General features: G+C 43.8%; 1 protein-coding gene across 1 annotated transcript; it reads right to left on the bottom strand.

The window, feature by feature from the left end:
• Window positions 1-8,926: 8,926 nt before the first annotated feature.
• LOC133922419 (ABC transporter A family member 8-like) lies at window positions 8,927-16,300 on the bottom strand. Its single transcript, XM_062367750.1, has 18 exons — window positions 16,090-16,300; window positions 14,520-14,883; window positions 14,344-14,426; window positions 14,138-14,273; window positions 13,922-14,041; window positions 13,664-13,830; window positions 13,264-13,422; window positions 12,978-13,140; window positions 12,608-12,733; window positions 12,436-12,519; window positions 11,937-12,301; window positions 11,143-11,343; window positions 10,749-10,858; window positions 10,556-10,640; window positions 9,976-10,104; window positions 9,776-9,881; window positions 9,476-9,564; window positions 8,927-9,389 (listed from the first exon to the last, which is right to left on the bottom strand). Exons 1-18 carry the CDS (start codon window positions 16,147-16,149, stop codon window positions 9,087-9,089), a joined length of 2,850 nt encoding a protein of 949 aa, XP_062223734.1. The 5' UTR covers window positions 16,150-16,300; the 3' UTR covers window positions 8,927-9,086.
• Between the last annotated feature and the right edge of the window lie 511 nt (window positions 16,301-16,811).

Raw genomic sequence — 16,811 nt, 5'->3', positions numbered from 1 at the left:
GGCACTCTTAGCCCCCGACTTTTGCTCGAAGTGCGCCGCCTTTTCGTAGGTCAAGCAACACTTCGGTTTTTCTTCCGAAGGTTTGTTTTTCCTTCGGTGCGGGGGCAGGCACTCTTAGCCCCCGACTTTTGCTCGAAGTGCGCCATCTTTTCGTAGGTCAAGCAACACTTCGGTTTTTCTTCTGAAGGTTTGTTTTTCCTTCGGTGCGGGGGCAGGCACTCTTAGCCCCCGACTTTTGCTCGAAGTGCACCGCCTTTTTGTAGGTCAAGTGACACTTCAATTTTTCTTCCGAAGGTTTGTTTTTCCTTCGGTGCAGGGGCAGGCACTCGTAACCCCCAACTTTTGCTCGAAGTGCGCCGCCTTTTCACAGGTCAAGTGACACTTTGGTTTATATTCCGAAGGTTTGTTTTTCCTTCGGTGCGGGGGCAGGCACTCTTAGCCCCCGACTTTTGCTTGAAGTGCACCGCCTTTTCGTAGGTCAAGCGACACTTCGGTTTTTCATCCTAAGGTTTGTTTTTCCTTCGGTGCGGGGGCAGGCACTCTTAGTCCCCGGATGGTTTTTGTACTCCTGTTCTCTCTCTTTTTTTGTTTTATTTTTTTTTTAAAAGGTTGAAAGTGTACGTCTTTTTGCTTACACTTCGCACCGCCCTCGCGTCATAGATTGGTGCGCCAATCCGCCCCTAGGTTGGCGCACTTCGACGATAAACTACTAGTACTCGAGACAAGCAGTATTTTCTGGGGGTACTACTATATCAATGTTTACATGGGTTCCTGCCTCGTTAAAAACCTCACCCCCTAACGAATGGGTCCCCCTGTGAGGAAAAGAGTGCAGTTCCCTTACAAATTGATTACAAGAAATGTTGCAAAAGAAAAATTACATAGAAGTCATTGACTTGGTCGCCGACTTTCAGGCGTAGAACTTGCGAAGATTGTCTGTGTTCCAGGTGTGCGGAAGCTCCTCACCTTCCATATTAGCTAGATGATATGAGCCAGGTCTTAATGATCTTTTGACTAAGAAAGGACCATCCCATTTCCTCTGAAGTTTTCCCACCGATGTTGTTGTATCGAATCTTCGCAGCACCAGATCTCCAGGGGCGAAGGTTTCTTTTGGATATATTCCTATCTCTCAATTTTCTTGTCTCCTGTTGATACTTGGCCAGATTTTCTACGGCTTGCAATCTTACTTCTTCAAGGGCATCCTTCGATGATAACTCTTCGCCTTGCTCTGGTTCATTTTCGACCCTGAATGATTTGGTTTTGCATTCCTCTGGGGTCGTGGCCTCTTCGCCGAAGAGGAGGCGAAATGGCGTGTACCCGGTCGGTCTTGCAACCGTTGTTCTTAATGACCATAGCACCTTGGGCAATTCTCCGACCCACTTCCCTTTTGGCAACCCCTGAAGACGCTTCGCGACACCAACAAAGATGATGTCATTCGCTCTCTCAACTGCCCCATTAGATTGTGGGTGGTATATGAATGCAAAAATTACTTTTATCCCCAGGCTATTGCAGAAATCCCTGAAACCGGCACTATCGAATTGAGTGCCATTGTCCACGGTTACTTCGCTTGGGACTCCGAAGAGGCATACGATATTCTGCCATAGGAATTTCTGTATGTTTCTTGATGTTATGCTTATGAGTGGCATTGCCTCCACCCATTTTGAGAAGTACTCTACCGCAACTACAGCATATCGCAAATTTCCTGGGGCTGGTGGCAGCTGTCCGACAATGTTGATTCCCCACCGCCTTAGTGGCCAAATCGGCGGAATGAGCTGTGTCTTCATCGTGGGTCTGTTTGACCCTTTCGCCCAGAACTGACACTGCTGACAACTTCGGACCATTTGATCCGCATCGTTTACAGCCGTCGGCCAATAGAAGCCCTACCTATATGCTTTTCCGACCAGAGCCCTTGTGCCGACATGAGAACCGCACAACCCGCTGTGAATTTCTTTTAACAGGTTCTGTCCTTCTTTCTGGGATATGCATCTCAAGAAGGGTTCACAGACCCCGGCTTTGTACAAATTATTTCCCATAACTTTGTAGTTTTTGGCTCTCTTAGCCATGCGCTTTGTCCCGACATGATCTTTGATGTTTCTCTGACCGTGAAGATAAGCCAGTATTGGAGAACGCCAGTCTTTGCTTTCGATTGTCGCAACGGGACGTGTTTGGTTCAAAGTGTTTTCAAGGGCTGGTTCACTCAGCTTCTGATAGAAAACGTCTGAAGGCGTAGGCAGGTTCTGCAAAGCCGCTTTCGCTAGCTCATCTACTTCGAAGTTACCATTTCTTGATATACTCTTGACTGTGAATCCCAGGAAGTATTTTTCCATTCTTCGCACTGTTGTTCTATACTTAATCAGCTCTGGTTCTTTTGCCTGGAATGTCTTGTCAATTTGACTTGCTATGACCTTCGAGTCTGTCTTAACCAGCACTCTCCGCGCGCCCAAAGCCTTCGCCTTGTGAAGTACCAGGAGGAATGCTTCGTATTCCGCCATATTGTTTGTAGAGCGGAATTCTAATCTGGCGTCATATCTTAGCTTTGTCCCCAAAGGTGAGAATATTATTGCCGAAACTCCTGCTCCCGTAGCTCCCCAAGCTTCGTCGCAATATGTGGTCCAGACAGGTTCTAGCGGTTCATCATCTGGGGCTTCGGTTAAGGGTGTCCATTCCGCCACGAAGTTTGCCAATGCTTGCAATTTCAATGATGTTCTTGCCACAAAAACAATCATGAATGGATTGACCTTCGTTGCCCACTTCGCTATTCTTCCAATGGCTTCTTTGTTTTCAAACATGTCGCGAAGGGGCAAGGAAGTTGATACTGTAATCCTGTGAGACGTGAAGTAGTGGTGAAGCTTGCAGGATGCCATTACCAGTGCATACGCTACTTTTTCCAACTCTGTGTACGACTTTTTTGGGCCTGCTAGAGCTTCCGATACATAATATATTGGTACTTGCAGCAATTTGTTGTCTTCGGGTTTTTTCTGCACAAGTACAGCGCTGACTGCCAAAGGGAACACCGCTATGTATAATAACAAATCCGCGCCTGGATCCGGGCTGGTCAGTGCTATAAGCTTCGTCAGGTAGCTTTTTAACTCATCGAAGGTTGCTTGCTGCTCCGCATCCCATTTGAAAGGGTCGGAGCTTTTTAACACTTTGAGGAATGGTAAACTTCGCTCTACAGATTTTGCAATGAACTTGTTCAATGCCGCCAATCTTCCTGCCAAGCGTTGAGCTTGCTTTCTGTTCTATGGGGGTTTCATATCTAAAATTGCTTGTATCTTCTGAGGATCCACTTTGATGCCTCTCTTCGACACCAAAAACCCTAGTAGTCTTCCGGATTGTACTCCGAAGACGCATTTCTCTGGGTTCAACTTTAAGCCTGCTTTTCGCAGGCGTTCAAAGGTTTCCCGCAGGTCTTCAAGATGTTGGCTCCTTCTGGTACTCTTGACCACAATGTCGTCAACATAGGCCAAGACATTTCGCCCTAGCTGTGATGCACCAACCTGGTGAAGGTTGCGCCAGCGTTTCGGAGTCCGAAGGGCATCCTCATGAAGCAGTATATGCCGAAGGAGGTTCTAAAACTTGTCTTGTCCTCGTCTTCCATCGCCATCCATATCTGGTGGTACCATGCATATGCATCTAGGAAGCTTAACATCTCGCAACCAGCCGCGGAGTCTACCAGCTGATCAATTCTAGGCAATGCGAAGTCGTCCTTGGGACAAGCTTTGTTTAAGTCTGTGAAGTCAATGAACATTCTCCATTTTCCGTTGCTTTTCCTTACTAACACTGGGTTAGCCAGCCACTCTGAGTGTATTACTTTACGTATGACTCCGGCATCGAGCAGTTTTTCCACTTCAGCCTTCGCTGCTTCTGCTCTTTCGCCTGAAGCTTTCCTAAGCTTCTGCTTCCTTGGCTTCGCTTTAGGGTCCACATTTAGGTTGTGCTGAATGATTTCCCGACTTACTCCTTGCAGGTCCCTAGGAGACCAAGCGAAGACATCGTCATTACCGCGGAGGAACATTACAAGTTGTTGCTGGTCCTCCGCCGGAGCCTCCGCTCCTACAGTGACCTTTTTATCTTCTTTTTCTTGATGTAGCTGTACTATTCTGGTCGCTCGTTCTGGTGCAGCCTTCGCTACCTTGCCTATTTTCAACTGGTTGCAACTTTCTTCCCGATCCGTCGAAGGGTCTGCTATCATGTGGACATTTCGTCTTCCTGGAGCTATTCCCACTTCGATTCGTCTAGCCACTCGCTAGTCTCCCAATACCTTTATGACTCCTTCCGAGCCAGGCATCTTCATGCACAAGTATGCATGGTGCGGTATTGCTCCAAATGTATTGAGGACTCCCCTTCCAAATATCGCATTGTATGGGTAATCAATGTCCACCACATCGAAGGTAATGTCTTCTGTGTGGAAATTCATCTCTTCGTCAAACGACACTGGGATTGTTATTTTTCCCAGAACGTTGATTGTGTTTCCACTGAAGCCTAGCAATGGCGATCCAGCTTGCTTTAAGTCACTCCGTCGCAGCCCCATTTTGTCGAAGGCATCAGCGAAGATGATGTCCACTGAGCTTCCTCCATCGATCAAGATCCTGTGTACTTCATTTCCTGAGATGTTTGTTGTAATGATGAAGGCATCTATGTGTGGATAGTCTAAGACCCTCATATCCTCTTGCGAGAATGTAATGGGAATGTTTGACCATCTTGAATTAATGTACGTTGGTCCCACTCCGACGTGGTTGACCCTTCGCACATATTCTTTTCGTTGTCTCTTAGATTCCGTCTGCTAGTTAGATCCCCCTAAGATGGCCAACACCACGTTGTACCCACGATTTATCGTGTTAACTGATTTGCTACTTTCTGGTGGTGCTTTGATCGCGGGTCTCGGTGGTGACGGGGGTAGCTCTCCCTGGAGGTTCATTTGCCTAGTTTGATCAAACTGAGCTGAAGTTGCAGGTGTATACTGTGGTGCAGGAATTTGTTGCCATTGGTTCGCGAACGCCATGTTCTGATTGTTGTTCTGCCACCCTTTGCTTCTTCCGAAGCTTGCTGCATGGTGCACTGTCCTTGCGTGATCAAGAGACTACTTCGCCAACCTTTCTTTCATAGCCACGACCTGCGGGCACTGTTTGGTCCGGTGGCCGGCTCCTTCGCCATGCAGTTCGCAGTAAAAGGTTGCTGAGTTCTGTGGAACCCGTCCTCCTCGGCCTCCGTGGCCTCTTCCTCTACCGGCTCGGCCTCCCCTATTGGCCACACTTTAAGCTTCGCATGCTCCTTGAGCGGCTTCGAGCGGGCTGAGATTAATCTGATTGACTTCTTTTTGCCTTGGATAGTCAGAGCCTTCGGGCTTTCTTGGATGGTGTAGTCTGTCTCTAGGATTGCTGTTGCCTACCTCTCTAGCTAGTGCATGTGGTTTTACTTTGGAAGCTGCCATTTCATTTTTCCTTCGGAGATGATCAAACTAAGATCTTGAGTACTCTTCCATCTTGTTGAGCAACTCTTGGATGCTTCCGGGTCTTTTTCTCGTGAGCTTTCCTGCTAATAGCCCGCCTCTGATGCCCTGTATTGCGGCATCGATGATTGTATCTTCGCTCAGCCCCTTCGCTTGACAACGTATGTGTACGAAGTGGCGCATGTAGCTCTGCAAGGTTTCTGTTGGTTGCTGTTTCAGCGCGAAGAGATCAGTTGCAGTGATTTTGTCTGCCCGATTCCCCTGGAAGTTGTTGTATAGTGCACTACGCAATTGCTCCCATGAATATATGGATCCTGGGGGCAACGCGGAGTACCAGGATCTTACTATCCCTTTTATGGCCAATACGAAGGCCTTCGCCAAGGTTGTACCATCCCCTCCGGCAGACTCCACAACTGCTTCGAAACTCATTACGAATTCCCTTGGGTTTGACTCTCCGTCAAACATAACGACTATGGGCATCTTGAACCCTGGCGGCCATGGCTAATTTTGCAGATCCATGGCCAAAGGGGACTCCGGGTCTCCCGTGGACGACCTTCGCCGAAGCTCCTGCGAAGCTCGTACCATGTCTCCCGGCAGCGTTGGTCGGCGAGACATGCCTTCCGCTTGGTGGAGCATATCGATTTCTTCCTGGATTTTCTCCAATGTTTTCCTAGCTTCATCCGCCCGCCTGCGGTACTCTGCGGCTTTCCGACTTGCTGCTAGGCCATCCAACATGCGCTTCTTCTGCGCTAGCTGCCTTTCCAACTCTTCGGCTTCTAGCCATGCTGTTCTTTCTTCATTTGTTTCTTCCTCGTTCTCAAACTCTACGAAATTGTCAAGGTCTTCCCATTCTTCATTTCGCACCCTTTCGCCTTCTTTTTCCGAAGGCTCAAAGTGCGTGCGATCTATTGGTTCCATGACCCGCATTTGCTCCGCGTTAACCCAGACTGCTTCGCCCTGGCGCCCATCACTGGGCCCTTGTGGTGCTATTTCAACTTCGCAATGTTGTTCTCGTCCACCCGAAGTTCCCCCGGCCAAAGCATTACTTGATCCTGGTATGGCCGAAGAGGGTCTATCGGCCGAAGGCCCAGCTGCAGCTGGAGGTTCTGGCAACGCTTCCACTGTTCCCGCTGGCTTCGATTTCTTCTTGGGTGGCATGTCTTCGTGGGTTCGATCCCGTGGACGGCGCCAACTGTTGGGACTGGGATCCCAGACAAGGTGAGCCTTCGGATACGGAGATATCGAATGGCTCTTAGAGCGACACGTGTTGGAGGTGGAACAGTTTTTTGATACCTCTTCCGGGTACACTGTGGCTCTATTTATAGCCCGTACCCGGCAACCACAGGTGCAGTTTACAAATCCTACCCCCTCACCTGCTACATTCCCGAAATATCCAAGGGCATTATGGTACAAATGAGCATAATCACATAATTACAGCAGTACCCCGGGCGACCGAAATCAGGCCCACTGTGTCGAGGCGATTCCTGTCTCCGAAGGGCATCGAAGCCTCCTCCGCTCGGATGTCTGTCGGACAGCCTTCATCCCTCGGCGAAGGTCGGCTTGCATCTTCGCCTGTTGCGAACGCTGCGGACTGCGGGTTCGGGCTTCGCTCATCAGCTGAAGTTCTCCTTCGACTTTGCCGGTATGGGAGATTGAAGGTGCGGGCGCGCCTCCACCCTTCGACCAACGTAGCTCTACGATCTTCGCCGCTCGCAGATGAAGTCCCTGGAATAAAATCACAACGGCTAGCACACAGCATTTCTAGTAGACTTCGCGGTTCCCTCCGAAGTGGGGGGCGGGAGATCATCCCCAACAGACGGTTATGACCTGTTACTTATGACCTTCGGCAAAGAAGGTAAAAGGATAAAATATCCGATGTTCATCACAAACATGCGATAGCTGAGGTGGTAACACGCGCGCGAGGGGAGGTGACAGGTTCGATTCCCGCTTAACGCAAAGACTAAAAATAGTGCTGAAAAAATAGAAGTGATCTGTGGCTAGTGGTGATAGATATGTGTTGGGATGGCTCGGATGAAAAATTATTTTTTTAACTTTTTCTATCAAAAAACACAAAAAACGTAAATCAGTCATAAATGACGGGTCATAACTATGACATGTCACTTATGACCTTAATAAGTGACGGATCAAGTTTTGACTTGTCACCAATAACCTTATTGGTAACGAGTCTTTACCTGTTACTTATGACTAATCATCAGTAACACGTTTGGGATGCCGGGTGCGGCACCCGTCACCCACAAAGATTATGACCCGTCACTTTTGAGCTTTTTTCACGTAGTGGGTGTTGTGGATCGTGGCATTATCATCACATATCTCACAAGTTTTGGCTTGTGTTAGGACTCCAAATATACTTTGGCATTATCCTCGGACTCTCCGGACGCGCTTGCACGTACTTGCATCGATCGATCTAAATAAACTTGGTAATTCTTCTGTCCGAGCATTTGACACCAAGCAAACATCCAGACGGTTTCAGTTGTTGTGATGCATTTTCTTCATGGACATGCTTGTTGGGGTGGGCTCAGGTTTGGTAATTGAACCTGTTAGTTCAGGTACCCATGAGTTCTACATCCCTCCTAGAACCTGAGGATTAGGTTTGGATTCTATTTTCCATCTATGGGCCTGTCAGATGGGTACCTGAACTGGGTTGGGTCGGACTCGGGTTTCAATTTTCCCACGTGCCCCTGCAAGTGGGACAGCGGGTTGAAGAAGACGGCCTCCCGCACAGCGCCGGTTGTTGAGTGCCAGGAAGCATCGCAGCAAGCGCTCGAGTCTGTCAGCACTGTAGATCCCATGCTCGACGACCTTCTCCGTCATGGACCGTTGGAAGTCGATGTGGGGGTCCTCGGAGAGCTTCACCACAGCAAAGCTCCCGGCCATCGTTGCCTCGTCTTGGTGTTCGCCTGATCTACTCCGTCCCATTCCAGTTTTAGCTGGTGGTGTCCGCTCGTGCCCCTACGCAAATCAAATTTGCTTTGATTTGGTTCATGGTAGTAGGGACCCGACAAGATCTGCTTCAATCTGTTGTAACACCCGAAGGGTCCCCATCAGATTTGGGTGCGGGGGCATATTTTAATCTGATTAGTAATTCAGGTGCGGGTTGGATTTTAAATTTCAGATTTTGTGGTGAGCGGGTTTTGGTTGAACCCGTACCTGACCTGACCGTTACCAGCGCTAGGTGGGCTTTTTGCTTGTTGGAGCTCTTAGCATGCCGTGCCAGTGTGGAATGTGGCGGAAACTGGATGTGTTTTGTTGGGGTATCTTTTTGTTTTCTTTTGCACGTTTCCTCGATCCGAAAAAAAGGGATTGGCTCAAACAGGCTGCATATGTGTCACAGAGGTTGTTGCAGACGTCTTAGAATTTCGTTGCGCGATATCATCTTATTTGTTGCATTACATATATGTGTGTTGTAGTTGATCAAACGATTTTCAGATGCTTATGGCTCGTGTAGGCTATTGCACATATTTTAAAGGCCATCTTATTTGTTGCCCCATGCCGTCCTTTTTGTTGCAACAGATATTTATTCATGTTGCAGTAGTTCTTTATCTGTTACAGATGAACCAAGTTTTATCTGTTGCAATATATTTCAACTTGAAACCCTCAGATAACTTTCTGCGATCAATCAGGTAACAGTGGATATGTCACTCTCCTTGGCAACTCTGATGAACACATCTTCCAGCGTCGTATCAGCCAGGCCCCAGGCAAGGATGTTCAGCCTGCTCTTTGCATGCTCCATGGCCTGGAACACTTCAGAGATCTTCATCCCCTGCTTCGGCATGTTGAATTTCTGCGTCCCAGAGATGCGGTACACCCTATTCGCCGCAGGCGAGATGGACTGGACTAGTCTCTCCACCCCATCCTCTTCCTCGTTGCCGGCCGCAGTTGTTACGGTGAGTACACATGAGCCTCCATATCTGTCTTTCAGCTAGAAATAAGAAATTGTGTGGCCGTGTTAGAATTTGAGATCAATGGTCATATCTGAAAATATGATCAAGGCATGTGGAAGAATACCTCTTTAGAATTCCCAATGCACTGCAGGCTACCGTCGGCGATTATTCCTATCCGGTCACATAAAACTTCGGCTTCTTCCATTGAATGCGCTGAAAATAGATTGAAGTAATGTTATCGTCATGTCATGTGAAAATACAGTGATTAACTGAACTGAAGATGAACTGTTGTATGAGAATTGGGCCTATTTGAATAGCAGGGATTCGGATCTGCATCCTTAGGATTTAGTTCAAATATCAACTAAATCCTAAAAATTTCTCCCCACGTCCAAATGCCACGTAGAGGTGCAGCGAACAACTGTACTTGTGAGAATTATTGTCATATTCTGTTTGGCAGACTTCACAGCATTCCACAAGTCTTTCCTTGATGCTGGATCCAAGCCAGAACTTGGTTCATCCATAAAAACAACCTACAAAATGATACAAATACAGGTTTTACACATGCACAAATATCGGATGTTTCCTGAATCCTGAATCATTGTTTCAGTTAATAAATAGAAATACCTTCGGATCACCAATTAGAGAGATCGCAACGCTGAGGCGACGTTTCATACCCCCACTGTATTTCCCCACAAGCTTATCAGCAACACCACCGGCAAACAAACGCACACTTCTCAAAGACTGTTCAATGGCCTGGAAATAAGAAACATGATGTTTTTAACAGTTCCTTCTGTACAACATGATAATTTGGTTCTGCAACCACATAAATTTAATACTGATAACAAATCAAGTTTATGTGAAAGAGCATACAAAGAAAAAGATAAATCTTGCTATGAATCGTGGCTGCATCAGAACCTGCAATGACTATTAGTCATTTCAACTTCCATCTATACTGATAACTAAATTTGTCAATAGCTTACGACACACCTTTACTACTTTGTTATATAAGGAAAGTGTGTATAGGCCAGTACAGAACAAATCAATCCACTAAAAGAATGACACACTCATCTTCAACCAGCTGAACAAGGAAATAGTTGTATGGTGCTTCAAGCACTCAGTTATGACGGAAAAGGAATTCAGCATATTCATGCAAGGAAAAATATCAAAATAAACCAGAACCAAATTAACCAGGGTCACACATTACCTCAGCTAATGTTGCACCCTTCAATTTCTTAAGCCTGCCATAGAACATCAAATGCTCTCGACCGGTCAGTGTTTCCCATAGCAAGCTGCACAATGACGATCAGAGAAAGAGGGTTATCACAATCTCACAACATTGTGTTGAACTATCCAAGGGAGCTGGTTCAAAAAGATCTGAATGAGAAAGATTAGTTTACTCGTCCTGTGGACAAACACCAATTCCTGTATAAATTCGGCCCATGTCTGCTCGTATGTCCATTCCTTCAATATACGCGGTGCCAGATGTAGGTTTAGTAAATCCAGTCAGCTGTTAACAGGCTAAGAGTTCTTCAAATTTGATAATCTGATGTAACTGATAAATACCCTCCCAATAGCAAAATCTATAAACAACAAATTCTGGAATTCTTACGTTAAAAAATAACAAATTCTGGAATTCAGCTCTATTACTATAGGAAACCCCAAAAGTATTGTTTACAGATTTAAGAAATGTATGACAGTAGTCTTTAAATCGCATTTCTAAAAGGCAGATTAACTCCGGAAACATGCTTTACATACTATAAATTTATTGGATCTAAAATTATGTGTACTTACCATGTTAATAAGAGTGGTTTTTCCAGCACCATTTGGACCAAGAACACCAAAACACTGGCCATGTGACAGAGAAAGCGATATCCCTCTAACGGCAAATTTCTCTGCATTTCCGTCTTTTCCACTATACACTTTCTTGATGTTGTCACATATGACTGAATAACTACTATTGGATTCTTGTAAGAGTTGATCAACTATCTCTCTCTGGAATGGAAGAGTGAAAAGATAAATTAGTATGCAAGGAGGTGAGCTGTAAGCGAAAAGACATTCACTCTTGAGTAATTGTAGCATATACTACTACTCCTTGCCACAAATAAGCGCTACTTTGGACATTGACACAGTCTACAAATCATATTTTTTACCATCAATTTGTGTTCTCTATTTAAAGCTTCGGCCATCAATTTATACTGTAATATGCTTCTAAAACATGATAAAATGAAGTATATTTTTGAGACAAATATACTCAGATCATTTTCATATGTACAACTGAATAGTCATAAAGATATTAGTGGTCAAAGTTAAAATGGTTTGACTGGACACATCTTTGACAACACTTTATATTTTAACTAAAGGGAGTATAAGCAATACCCGCTGTATCACATATCCACATTACATCAGCACTGGATTTTGGGGGGAAAAAAAGGAATTAAATGGGGAACATTGAACTCCAAAGTCAACTTTTCACATGTCCAAGTTTCCATGGAACACCGATACCTCGACCTACAATGCTCATTTAAGCATAACTGGAACAATTTTACAGCAAGAAAGTTAAGCATATAGAAGAGAGCAGAGCTCACCTCTTTGATAACATCCGCTCGCTCCATTTCAACACCTCTGAACTCTTGAAGCTGTACATTCTGCTGTTGAGCAGCTTGAAAACAGTTCCTATCTAAGCGGGAGCGAAAATGTGCTGTTGCTTTTCTCAATCCATTTTGTAAGGAACCAAAGTGATCCAAATAGAATGCTAATAAAAGGAAGAGAAGCCATTCGAGTACCATTATGGTTAAAACACTTGCCATTCCATTTTTAGGATCACTCATGTCGATCCACTGCATCCCGGAGGAGGCCATATAATTCCCAAGCAGTGCAGCTTGTGAAAACTCATAGACAATGCGGTACAGCGAAAATGCAGGTAAAAGTTCCATAAGTGTGATCCAGCTTCCTTGAAATGAACAAACACAAAATTTTCCACACAAGTTATCAGAAAAAAGGAATGAATGCTAACATTAAAAATAAAACACTAACATCCTATACATGGACTTCATTAAGATATTGCTAATAAACTTTTGTACATACTTGAGAGCAAAATATCTTCAACGTAGGGTCTGAACAAAAATTCTCCTAAAAGGCCGGACACAAATATGTAAAAATATCCTAGCACTGCATCAAGAGATGCCAAATAATCAGTTTAGATAACTTCATATCATCTGATGAAATGGATATACTGCAAATATTTATGGAAGCATACCAGTAGCTGTCCTCACACTAGAGAAGGATGTTGCCATAAGAAATGCAAATGAAATTTGCAAGTTCATGTAAGTAAAGTAGAACACAAACTGTATGCCGTAGTTATTCTGACGGAAGAATCTTAAACCTGAAAATAGAGATCGAACTATAATAAAATTGTTCCCAATCTATAATAGTACCATAAGACTCCATTACCTTTCAAATAAAATTAGCAAAACTAAATAAATTATGATAAAACCAAGCCAAAAAACAACTAAAACTGGTCCAATATCAATCCTTGCATGATCAGCGCCACTTTAGAGTTCAGCCTTAGTTTCATTTTGATGATGATTATAAAGTAAAATCCTAGTCTAGAAAGTACTGTATCGTACCAAGGACAGAACCGAATAGAATGAAGGACAGCACATAAAGCAGTGACAATAGAAGAAAATAGCAATATGATATAGTCCAATATGGCAAATCTCCAAGACCATGCATCTTCATCATTATCCTTAGCTTCTTTTGCTTCTCGTATACAAGGATGGTTAAAATTACCTGCAAAACCGACTCATTAATTCATGAGCTATGGAAAATATGTATAGTACTATCGCATTTAATAAACAGGATTATTCAAATCCTAGAGCAATACAAAAAAGAATCCATAAAGGCATGTCATACCGGAAAAAGAAGCTCCATAGTCCATACAAAAGGCAGCTGACCTATTAATGGAGATATATCAAACTGACCCGGGTATCTAGCTGATCTAGGCATTTCTTTGACATAATCGAATGACATCTTGAGACCATTTCCCCTCAAATGAAGGTATGCATTTGAGGCCTGAAAAATTGAAACTCTATGAAGTGTAAAATAAGGATGAAAGGGTGTCGTAAATAATTTGACAAAGAATACAATAGCGCATAATCTAAATCTGTATAATGAAGAGTCGAGAATGACGTGTATGACACTGAACAAAATCGTAGATAACTAAATGGATGGAAATAAACAATTAAGATATTGAAGGAAGGTTTGCCAAAGAGATACAATCTACTAGTCTTTCTTTCGATTGGTAAAATGGTACCATATTAGTTAATCGTGGAACTTGAACCAATCTAGGTACTTGCAATGATCCTGCTTGATTAAGAATAAGAGGGATATCTGCTTCATAGTAATCATCAAACTTGCTTGTTGAGTTATATGAGATGACCAAGTTAAAGTTGGCCTGATCAGAACTTAAGAAGTCATACGCTGCACGTAGGTGAATCATGAATTAGATGTTAATGAGTTGTAGGTTAGAATAACTGACTGAAAGCACAAAGAAAGTTTGGAATAATATGACCTGCAACTATTTCATTGGTCTTGTTCTTATTATTCCCTTGGTAATAACCTCTATATAGTTCATCACTAATGAGCCACGAACTGTTGCGCCAGAGCATTAATCCTTCCGTGCATTGCACATCTATACCAGGTTTCAGTAAGCATTAGAAATAACTAAAATGCAATAACATCTATTCAGTGAACAATGCAACATTTGACCTTGTATGGAGAAAATTACCTCGAGTCTCAGTTTGATTGCCATCTTGAAATGCAAAAGAAAGTGTCAGGTTTGGAACGCATTTGTTCTGAAGAAAGGTGCTAGCTCCAGGTCCATAAAAATATGTCATTGGCACAGAAGAATACCCATCAGCTGCCTGCAGATTTTTCAAACATCACAAAATGCCCAAACAGTAATGATCACACAGAGAACTCAAAGCAACCCACCAGAACAAATTCAGCTAGTGCAGAAACGTCGGCCGACAGGTTCACTGAAGCATTATGAGCAGGTAACATGTTGTCCATCACACCTGCAAGGAGCACAAGTCATCAAAAAAACAACTCACTGGCAAAGTAGCACGACAAGTATTCAGTCATGTGATTTCTCTGAAAGAATTGCATACTTCCTACAAACGACTGGTTGCCGCCGGTCACAAGAAACGTTGCCGCGCAAGACCCTGCGGCTCTGCATGACGCGTCTGGGAGATCGCTGAACGGGAAGAGCCCGTCTTTGACCGCCCGGTATTCGGGCACTGGAATCTGCAAAACAGGAGGCCATTTGGGCGCACGAGGCAACGGGCACCCGTCTGGGCATTCCATGCCTCCTAGTGCGTTCTCGTCTATGCTGACATTGCTGCACCCACAATCGAAATGAGTTGGGCCTTCCGTCGACAATGCACGGTTGATGGCAATCTGCATGCCTCCGATGACTGAGCATAGGAGCAGCGGGAACAGGATCAGGCAGCAGTTCGTCTTGCACGCGCGCCTCTGCGGATCAGGAGGTAACAAGAGTCAAAGACTAAGGGCATGTTAGTTTGGTTTTTTGTTTCTAGTTTTTCTGGTGCAAGAAGCCTAAATAAATAGGATTGTTGAAAATTGATTTATGGAGAAATAAATTAGAAGCTAAGAAGCTAGTTGAGAATAGTTTTTTTAACAAGTTGTGTGCTGAGAAGTTAGAAATTTATTGTAAAAGTCAATAGTTAAAAATCTAAAAATAGTTTTTCAGAAAAATAAAAATAGAAACCTAAACAAACGTGCCCTTAAACGTCTGTATCGGGAATTTCCATCAATGGTGAGAGCAAAACTGAACCTTGGTATTGTTCATGCACCCGCCAATGGACATCAAGGCTCCACCAAATTGTGTTAGTCAAACTTAGGACTATTTAGTGTTATACACCAAATTGTGTTGCAGCGGTAAAAGAACTGGCGTACCGTGGAGGCTGTATGTTCCCTTATGGTGCGGACAATTAAAGAGAAACTTTACCGATTTGAATGATAGTCTAGATTTTAGATAAAAAGCCCAACCGTTAGTTGTTCGTCTTTCTTTTTTTATTTCTTTGTTTTTCATTTGTTGTATGGCTACTTGCATCCAGCCTATGCAGAAATTGAAAGTAAACTCTTATATACTTGTATTATCTTGATATAACACTAAGGACCAATAAAGCTTCCTTTATCAGATTTTTTTTTAGTTTCATACACCAGACAGTTCAGAGCTTAAGGTGAGCAATATGCTTCGACACTTGGTGCAGATTAGCTGCTTCTCTTTTTTGTTTCTTAACATCAGGATGAATTTGCAATTGATTTTTTGCATGTACTACATGGTCCTTCGACGAATTTTTGAAACATTCCAGCATCTGAATTTGCTAATGGGAACGCGGGAACCCATGGATACGAAATGCGCGCTCCTTGAAAATAAAGGAAAAAAAGGCAACTTTGTGTTGCATCCACAGTCCTCCGAATCACACGATAACACAAGTATTAGGAATAAATAAATCTAGGACAAACCCAACGAAACGAGCGACTTCATTTCACCAAAAATCTGCAGAGACCGAATCACAAAAGGATGCATTTCACGAGACTCGCCCATGCAAGAACTTAAAAGAGGCGAACTTTGGAGGGAGGAAAATTTGCAGATACAATTCTCTAGGAAACGATAACCCGGAAGCCAAAGGGAGATCAACTGAGGCGCGTCACCTGGATCGCGAGATTTTTCCTGAAGAGAGCATTGGTTTGCTCGAGACGGCTCGCGCCCATCCTTCTGGTGTCCTCCTCGGTGAAGCCGATGCAACCAAGAGAAGAGATGCTACTGGCTTGAGCTTGGCGGGTAACGCTACCAGTACTCTAGTAGCACCCGGCGCCTATACAGCCGGCCGAGCACGCGGTTCTTGCCCTTGGAGTTTAGTGCGGCTGTCAGTGACGGATTCAGAATTATAAATAATGATGGTCTAATTTAATATAATTTAATATATTGATCATGCTACAGTATCAAAGCTACTTTATAATTTAAAAGCGGGAAAACTGAAAAAAAAAACCTCAAAAGTCACTTGGATTTTGACTTTCCCCCCAAAAGTTGTTTTGTTAAAAAAAATCCCCAAAAGTTTGACTTTGTTGCAAAAAACCCCCTAAAAATTCAAAAAAATAAAAAAATCATTAAAAAAATTCTAAAAAAACTAGAGACAATTCTAAGACCTTCTGTGAAATTTTTTTTTCAAAAATAATATCCTTTGCATCATATTTCATGGAGAGAAAGTTTGGAAAAAAAAGAAAAATGTGCAGCTCATTTATTAACTCATGTTATTTTAACTTTGTCATGTCTACCATTATTTTTCCTACACAAATAATTGTTTAAGTAAACTAATAAAAGTGGTTTCACTAATTTTGGGGGTGTTATGGATTAGTTATGAATTAATCTATCT

Source organism: Phragmites australis, chromosome 6 (assembly GCF_958298935.1).
Source record: "Phragmites australis chromosome 6, lpPhrAust1.1, whole genome shotgun sequence".
Lineage (NCBI taxonomy): Eukaryota > Viridiplantae > Streptophyta > Magnoliopsida > Poales > Poaceae > Phragmites > Phragmites australis.
This window is presented reverse-complemented; position numbering and strand designations above follow the sequence as displayed.

Excerpts from the sequence above, each read along its gene's own strand:
- LOC133922419 (XM_062367750.1), bottom strand. The coding sequence starts at position 16,149 with ATGGGCGCGAGCCGTCTCGAGCAAACCAATGCTCTCTTCAGGAAAAAT. Across the intron at positions 10,641-10,748 it reads GGTGTTTGTCCACAGGACGA|CTTGCTATGGGAAACACTGA; the intron begins GTAAACTAATCT and ends GTCATTGTGCAG. Across the intron at positions 10,105-10,555 it reads AGGGTGCAACATTAGCTGAG|GCCATTGAACAGTCTTTGAG; the intron begins GTAATGTGTGAC and ends TCTTATTTCCAG.